General features: G+C 56.9%; 1 protein-coding gene across 1 annotated transcript; it reads left to right on the forward strand.

The window, feature by feature from the left end:
- Positions 1 to 377: 377 nt before the first annotated feature.
- On the forward strand, positions 378 to 8,128 carry LOC103769861 (probable E3 ubiquitin-protein ligase MID2; the record flags this gene model as incomplete). Its single annotated transcript, XM_008937099.1, has 2 exons — positions 378 to 1,100; positions 7,507 to 8,128. Coding segments are annotated over exons 1-2 (1,288 nt in total), but the record flags the coding sequence as incomplete, so codon positions are not given.
- Positions 8,129 to 8,811: the final 683 nt, after the last annotated feature.

An 8,811-nucleotide genomic window follows, 5' to 3' on the forward strand; every position in this document is an offset into this window, starting at 1 on the left:
CAGCGCTTGCTAAAAGAAACATGAAATTGTGTGGTTTCTCCTGGTTTTGTCTTCAGCCTTGCTGCCCAAGTCCTCTTCCTTGGCTGTGATGGAGAGGAGCTTGCTGCTGCCTCTTCTCCATTCCCCTCTGAAGGGCTCTCCTGCCTCACAGTGTCCCTGGGTGCTGGGCCGGGCTGGTGGCTTGGCTTAAGTGGACGGTGTGGTGAGATGCTCCAGCCACGCTGATGAGCTGTCGGGAGCCTGGCCCGGCTGCAGCGACGCCGTCGGGGCGCACAGGGTTCTGCACAGGGTGCTGCAGAGGTGACGTGTCCGGCTGCCCCCGGCGCCTGCTCCTGCTGGAGGGGAGCTGTCTCACGTCTCTGCTTCCCTCTCTCGCAGGTACCAGACCACCTTCCCTGGATTTGGATGCTGAATCAGGATCGTTTTAATTAAAGATGGAAACACTGGAGTCAGAATTGACCTGCCCAATCTGCCTGGAGTTATTTGAAGACCCTCTCCTGCTGCCGTGCGCCCACAGCCTCTGCTTCAGCTGCGCCCACCGCATCCTGGTGTCCAGCTGCTCCTCCGGCGAGTCCATCGAGCCCCTCACCGCCTTCCAGTGCCCCACGTGCCGCTATGTCATCTCCCTCAACCACCGGGGCCTGGAGGGCCTCAAGAGGAATGTGACCCTGCAGAACATCATCGACCGCTTCCAGAAGGCCTCCCTGAGCGGCCCCAACTCCCCCAGCGAGAGCCGCCGCGAGAGGACGTACCGCCAGAGCCCCACCATGTCGGTGCCCGGCGAGCGCATCGCCTGCCAGTTCTGCGAGCAGGACCCGCCCCGCGACGCCGTCAAGACCTGCATCACCTGCGAGGTGTCCTACTGCGACCGCTGCCTGCGGGCCACACACCCCAACAAGAAGCCCTTCACCAGCCACCGCCTGGTGGAGCCCGTGCCCGACGCGCACTTCCGGGGACTGACGTGCCTGGAGCACGAGAACGAGAAGGTGAACATGTACTGTGTCGCTGACGACCAGCTCATCTGTGCCTTATGCAAGCTGGTGGGCCGCCACCGGGACCACCAAGTGGCGTCGCTCAGCGATCGCTTCGAGAAGCTGAAGGTAAGTGCCCGGCGTGGCTGGGCAGCCCCCGGCCGGGCCCTCTCTAGGGGCTGGCGTTTGCTGGGGGGCGGCTGCCAGGGCAGAAGCTTGTTCTGGATGCCCCACGTGGCTCCTCTTGTTTAAGCCAACCACCTCCTGCATGGTGTGTGGGCTGCAGGACCTCCAGGGCCACGGTGTCGGGAGGCTGAGCTGGATCTCTCTTGCACAATTAGAGCCAAGTCTTTGCTGTTGTATTTGTCTCCTGCTGGTGTGTCTGTGCCAAGCTCAGGCACTGGGACTTCTCCCCAAAGGGACAGGTGACAGAGCATCATCAGGCTCTGAGGTGCCTTTTGGCTGTTGCCCCATGAGCGTGACTTGCCCCTGGGGTGGCTGTGAGTGGCCTGGGGTACCTGTGAGCAGGATTCCCTGAGGCTGCTGAGCTCAGGCTGTGCCTGTCCAGCCCTCTGAGAATGGGAGCAGGACTAGTTGGGCTGTGGGCATTTGCTTTTGGAAAGCTGCTCTGCAGGCTTCCAGCCTGTGGTCTGCCAAGTGTGGGAGCCCTCCATAAAGAAACCCTTGCAGGGTTTACCTGTGCCTGAGCACTGCTGTGCCCTGAGAATTGCTCTGGGGAGTAGCTTCTGTGTCCTTCTTGGGACAGCTTGCTCAGCACTTTTCCATGATTAGAGAGGAGGGGGCCTGGCTCTGGGAAGAAATGGTGATAAATGGGTTGGGAGCAGTCCGGCGGAGAAGGACGTGGGGATGAGGGTGGGGTAAAAAAGCTGCCAGCTGGCCATGTGCACTTGCAGCCAGAAAGCCAACAGTGGTCCTGGGTGCACCTCCAGCAGGTCGAGGGAGGGGGTTCTCCCCCTCTGCTCTGCTCTGGTGAGACCCCCCTGCGGTGCTGGGTTAGCTCTGGAGTTTTCCAGCACAAGGAGGATGTCAGCCTGTTGCAGCAGGTCCAGAGGAAGCCACGGAGATGATGTGAGGGCTGGGATCCCTCTGCTGGGAGGCCAGGCTGAGCGTTGGGCTTGTTCAGCCCGGAGGAGAGAAGGCTCCAGGGAGATGTTCAATATATAACAAAGGGTTGAAAGAGACTCTTTACCAGGGCCTGTAGTGACAGGACAAGGGGCAACAGTTTTAAACTGAAAGAGGGAGGTGTAGGTGGGAATAACAAGATGACCCTTTACAATGAGGAGAGTGAGCCCCTGGCCCAGGCTGCCCAGAGAAGCTGTGGATGCCCCCTCCCTGGAACCATCCCAGGGGAGGTTGGCTGGGGCTCTGAGCACCCTGCTCTGGTTGGAGATGTCCCTGCTCCCTGCAGGGGGTTGGACTGGATGGTTTTCAAAGGTCTCTCCCCACCCAAATCCTTCTGTGGTTTTAGGGGGCAATGATGGAGCTCCCCTCTGCTTCCCAAGTGCCCCAAACGTCTCTGTCCTTGGTGCTCCCTCAGGATCTCAGCACTTCAGCTCTTTGGGTGGTGTTTTGTGCCTCCCAGAGGGACCGTGCCAAGGGGTGGTGCTGTCTGGCAGAGGTGGTGGCTGGAGACTGACCAGGATCTGGATTTTGGTGTCTCCCTTCTGCTGAGACCAGCACATCCAGCACTGGGAGCTCCCTTCATGGGGAGCCTCATCTCTACGAGAGGCCACATTTCCGTCCTCATTCCCCCAAGCTGGAGTGGCAGAAACAGATAATCATTCTCCATCCCCTTTCACTTGTAGCACAGATTGATCTGAGCTGAGTTACTGTTCTGCTGCTCTTCAGGTAGGAGAGAGAAAACTTCCAGGGATCCCTGTGGGGTACTTTGAAGCTTAATTTTTATGCGGTGGCTGTGGTTGTACTGAACATTATGTGAACCCATACGGATGATGTTTGACCTATATAAAGCTAGAGATCCCTCTCCGTCCCCTGTGCATTCCACATGAGTCTGCAAAATGCTTTTAATTCCTCTTTTTTTAATATTAGAGAAAATACGGCCGGTCCCAGCAGAGCCCACGCTGGTGTGGCTGTGACTGTGGCTGCAGCAATATCCCTGTCACAACTCTCCTCATCTGCTCCCAGCTCCTGCTTCCTTGGTCCTTTCTCACTTAATGTTGTAGGCTTGTTCTGACCCAAAAGTGATTTTCTTGGCTCTTTGTCTTGTTAATGTTTTGAACAAAATCGATCTGTCTGCTCTTGTGTTTAAGGGCAGAAGAAATGCTTCTGTCAACCTAGGAAAAACAGAGAAGGCTGGGGTTTTATCTGCAGGTCAGAGTATTTTTATCCTTTTTTTTAACCAAACTGATGCCTGGAAAGAAATCTTTCTGGATGTCCATTTTCCTGGGCTGGTTTCCCACCTGCCCTGCTCCCCAGCCCGATGTGAGGTGCCCGGGGGTGTGACGTGCACATCTGCAGCACGCCGTAGGGTGTCCTGGGCTCTGTTCCTGGCTCCTGCCACCTCCCAGCCACGGGCTCTGCCTCCCGGTGCCCGCTGCCAGGCAGTGCCAGGGCCGGTGGGTGCCCACCGGGTCCGTGGGGGCTGCTGTTTGCCTTCAGACCTCGAGGTGCCTGCGTGGTCTGTGCATCCCGCCTCACCTAAGCTCTCCCCGGTGTGCGGAGCGGCGCCAGCAGCCCCGTCCTTCATCCAGGACATTCTTTTTCCATGAGGAAATGTCTCAATTAGCAAATTGGAAACCTTAGAAAGAAATGACCATGAAAGTTTGCACGCAGTAAAACTCAAGGATAGAAATTAAAACTATTTTCATGTTTTTTCCCCCTAATCCAGCCGGTGTCAGCTGGCCAGGCAAGCTCCTCTGAAGACAAAAACCCTTGACAACATAAATCGCTTCTTCCCCCAGCCAAACCAAATGTTGCAAGTTACCAGAACACCTTTTTTTTTTTTTCATTTTAAATAACAATCTTAAGTAAAGTTGGATGAGGAGGGATCTATCCTCTGCTAGGAACATTCTTTCTGGGCTATTCATCGGGCCCAGCTCCCTGTTCATCAGGAGCCAGAGCAGATCAGCAGGCAGCCGGGGAGGGCCGTGGGTCAGGTGTGGCTTCTCCCGGGGGCCAGGTCCCGCGGGGACCTTGGTGACGTGTGTCGTCATCATCATCATCCCTGTCTCTGGCTGTGCATTGGTTCAGGCTTTTTTGGGTTTACTTTTTTCCTGGTGCTGTCCCTCCCCTACAGGAGCTGCGTGGGGTCGATGCCCGGCTTCGCCAGCCAGGTCAATATTTGCGTTAGTGCTTTGTGTCGCCTTCCTCGTACAGCCAGAGTTCTGGACAGACCCCCATGTGCTCGCTGGCAGGACTGCAAATCCTTGCCAGTCTCTGAAATGCCTGAAATCATTAAAAACGGGCTGGGCTGGGGATGCTGGTGTGTGCTGCTGTCCAGGCACCCGCGGCTGATGGAGCCCAGATCCCCCCGTGCCCCACGGCAGGCTCTGCCCGTGCCCGTGCCCCATGGCAGGCTCTGCCCGTGCCCCACGGCAGGCTCTGCCTGCTCCTCTCTCCCAGTGGGCTGTTGCTCCACACGGTGAGTGACGTTGCAGCCAGCCCCCTCTCAAAGATCCGTTCACTTGGGTGTTGAGCAGCGAGCGATTGCTCTTAATCTCCAGCTTTGATCCTGTAGCTAGTGCGAGCTGGAAATGCCTTTCAAGTTGCTTTTTTGAGGGGAAAATTTGGATTTGAACTGAGTAACTTGATTCTGTCAAAGGAGCTGTGCTTTCCACAGAAGTCTTTGGTGGGGATTTTTTTTCCCCCTCTCTTTAGAAGAGCTGAATGCCTGAAAACCAGTGTTGTGTCTAAACCCTAGAGCATCGCCCAGTGCTGCCCTTCCCCTCCGAGCCTGTTTCACACCAGGGATCTCCAGCGTGTGCTGGCAGCGTGGCTCTGCCATGGAGCTCTGCAGGGATCTCTCTGTACTGGATTACACACCTCTAGGTGCTTCAGGAACCAGCTTTAATCCCTTTAATGCAGAGTTTGGCTTTTTATTGTGTGCCTCTCCAACTCCACTTGTTTGTGTTCTGCAGAAGCAGGGAAGCGTGAGCGGTTTCCCTGAGCTGCACTAAATCTGTCGTGAGCATCACTGGGCTGAGGTTTTGGCCCTGCCCTGTGGCTGCTCACACAGTGCCCGCTGCTCTAGGTAAAGGTAACTCTTGCTCTGGTTATGCTGCTCTTTGCCAGCACTTAATTCTGCGTCCAGTTCTTTCAAGCCCACGAGTTGGCTCATCCATAAAAGCAGCTCCGTGTGCTTCACCTCGGACATCAGCTGCTGCCTGCCAGCTCCAACAGCCACTGCCAGCGTGGTGCAAACACCAGGGGTGCTGGCAGTGCAGCGTAAAACACGGGGCTTTTCAGCCCTCAACACTGGTTTTCTGCAGTGCAAGCATCCATCTGTTTTTAAGATGGACAGAGGTTTTTCCTGGCTCCCCTCCCCTTTGCTGGGACTCGCAGCCTGGTCCTGGCTGTGAGGTGGGAGCCTGGGTTGGGAGCATCTGAGTTCAGGATGGGACTGCCTGGGGTGCCAGGGGTACAGGGAGCAGGTCAAAGTGCTGATGTCTCCCACGTGCCATGGGACTGTGTCCGGGAGCTTCCCAAAGCTGATCCCTGCAGATTCCCGGGATCCCTGCAGCAGCTTCAGGTCTCCCTGGCAAGGATCTATGTCAAGGGTCATTGGTGACAGAGACCATGAGGGAAAGGAAAACCAGCTCTTTGGGTAGAAAGGTGCTTCATGGGGGAGCAGCTGTTTCCCAGCGCTGTGCTCGGAGAGCCACGGGCGATGTGGTGAGTGGGGGTAGCCACCTGCCCACCCCAGGGCAAGTACCTGGTGAGAGAGGGGTCTGAGGGGAGGGTGAGGGAGAGGTGGGATGCTCGTGAGCGGTGGGATTTCCATCTGTTTTCTGCTTGCTTCAAGGTTTTGGCATTTGCTAGCTGTGGCCTATCTGAGCGTGGCGTTCCCCTGGCACTGGGCTCTGGTCCGAGTCGTTGCTGGGTGATCCTGTGCCACCAGGCACGTCCCTTCCACCAGAAGTGCTTCAGCTTTGCTGCCGCCTGCTACCCACTTAGAGCTGCACTGGGTGGGGGGAGAAGTGCTGCTTCCCTCCTCCCTCGCCAGGCAGGGTGGCGTTGGCAGTAGCGTTTGCCCTGGCAGGAGGGAGCGGGCACATCTCTGTGTCCAGCTGGCCAGAGTCACAGCATGGCAGGGGTCAGAAGGGACCTCTGGAGGTGACCTTATCTGGCCCCACTCAGCAGGGTCACCCAGAGAACGTTGCCCAGGATCGTGTCTGGGTGGGTTTGGAATCCCTCTGGATGAGGATATTCCACAGCTCCTCTGGGCAGCCTGGTCCAGGCCCTGGCACACTCACAGGAAAGTTTTCTCTGATGTTAGGATGGAGGAACAAACCCCCCAGCCTGAGCTTCCAGAGGTCCTGGGGTGCTGTCTGAGAGTGTCTTGTGGGGAGTGTGCTGCTCAGCATGTCCTTGTTCAGCCATGGACTAGCTGTCCTGCCACCTTGTGAGCCCTTCTTGGGGTGGTGCAGCAGAGGCCAGGCCTGCTCATCGCTGGCATTGGCCTCTGCTCCCCCATCCCCATGGGCAGCGTGGGCACTCCTGGTGTGTGGCTGAGAGCAAAGTGCATTGGGATTTTGGTGCTGGTTCCCTCTCTGCATGGTCAGGGAGGGTCGAGATGTTGGCTGCAGTCAGTCCATCAGCTCGGCTTGCTGGCTAAAGCTCCACATTAGAGATCAAATGAAAAATGTATGTAGATTAAGAGCAAAACTAATGGCTTGACCTAGATAAAGCAAGCGCCTTGGACAGCAGCACATTATCTGCCGAGTAAAATCGCAGCCAATTATAAATTCAGATTGCTTCAAACTCCTAATTGGGATGCTCTCTGTGGAGCCTGCCCTGCCCCGGGTCCTGCCTGGGCTGGGGCCAGGAGCAAGGTCACGCCGTGCAGCGAGGGTGGCAGCAAGGAGGGCTCTGGCTGAGCTCAGGCTGGCTCCTCCCGTCCACGGTTTGCTGTGGAAGGAGTTTTCAGAGAAAGGGTTTTGCCTTAATTATTCACTGCTGTCCTTTGCTTCTCCATCTGCTCCGTTCCCTGTGCAGGAACCGGCGAAGGGCCAGCTCAGAGGAGGCTTTTCCTTTGCCATTGCTCGGGCTCCTGTTGACTGACAGGCTGGAAATCCTGGAAGATGTGTGTTGTGCCACTTCTCTGTCTGCCCCTTGCTGAAGGAGGAGCAGTCAGCCCATCGTCCCTCAGGCTTCAGAGGTGCACTGCCTCCTCTGGGGCTGGGTTAAAAAACCCAGGAGGAGCCCGCAGCTCCCAGTGCTGGACAGGTTGCATGCAGGGAGCTGATAGTTGTTGCAAGGCTCTGAAGAGAGTGGTGGGGTAGAAAAATGGGAGAACGTCCTTTCCCTGCAGTGTGGGACCTCCTTCACCCTGCAGTGTGGGACCTCCTTCACCCTGCAGTGTGGGACCTCCTTCACCCTGCAGTGTGGGACCTCCTTCACCCTGCAGTGTGGGACCTCCTCCACCCTGCAGTGTGGGACCTCCTTCACCCTGCAGTGTGGGACCTCCTTCACCCTGCAGTGTGGGACCTCCTTCACCCTGCAGTGTGGGACCTCCTTCACCCTGCAGTGTGGGACCTCCTTCACCCTGCAGTGTGGGACCTCCTTCACCCTGCAGTGTGGGACCTCCTTCACCCTGCAGTGTGGGACCTCCTTCACCCTGCAGTGTGGGACCTCCTTCACCCTGCAGTGTGGGACCTCCTTCACCCTGCAGTGTGGGACCTCCTTCACCCTGCAGTGTGGGACCTCCTTCACCCTGCAGTGTGGGACCTCCTTCACCCTGCAGTGTGGGACCTCCTTCACCCTGCAGTGTGGGACCTCCTTCACCCTGCAGTGTGGGACCTCCTTCACCCTGCAGTGTGGGACCTCCTTCACCCTGCAGTGTGGGACCTCCTTCACCCTGCAGTGTGGGACCTCCTTCACCCTGCAGTGTGGGACCTCCTTCACCCTGCAGTGTGGGACCTCCTTCGGGTGTGTGAACACGTTCTCGCTTGTGCCGTGTGAGTCACAGGCTGCGGCTTCATTTATAACTTGCTGTAGTGCCATGGGGCTAAACTCAATTTTTATATGTATATTATATATTTTCCCCACACAAAGAAGAGTTAGCTGAGGGCGAGGGTTAGGATGGTGACTGCTGTGACTCCTGCACAGAGCATGGGGGGCTGCTACAAGCAGAAATACTGAAAGCTCTCATAGTGTTGCTGCTGTTGGCCCCTTCACCCTCAGCAGCAGATAGACTTTTGCAGCTTCTCTTCTAGCCCTGCTTAGAGGATGAGCTAGAGAGCCAGCTGAGGCCTGTTCCAGCCCAAGTTTGTGGTGGTGGGAGCTGGAATGGCTCTGCTGCTCTGGTGATGCTGGTGGGGTGACATGTGGTCACCTGCAGTGCCACAGCCCCAGCCCTGTGGGCAGAGGGTTTGAGCTCCCTGTGGCTGCAGCCCTGGCTTAGACTCATAGGCTGGTTTTGGCTGGAAGTGACCTTTAAAGGTCACCTAGTGCAACCCCCCTGCAGGGACAGGGACATCTGCAGCTAGAGCAGGGTGCTCAGAGCTCCATCCAACCTCCCCTGGGATGGTTCCAGGGATGGGGCAGTGACCACCTCTCTGGGCAGCCTGGGCCAGGGGCTCACCACCTTGAGTAAATAATTTCTTCCTTCTCTCTACATTTCTCTTAGTTTAAAACCATC

This window comes from Merops nubicus, unplaced genomic scaffold, assembly GCF_000691845.1.
Source record: "Merops nubicus isolate BGI_N331 unplaced genomic scaffold, ASM69184v1 scaffold21803, whole genome shotgun sequence".
Classification (NCBI taxonomy): domain Eukaryota; kingdom Metazoa; phylum Chordata; class Aves; order Coraciiformes; family Meropidae; genus Merops; species Merops nubicus.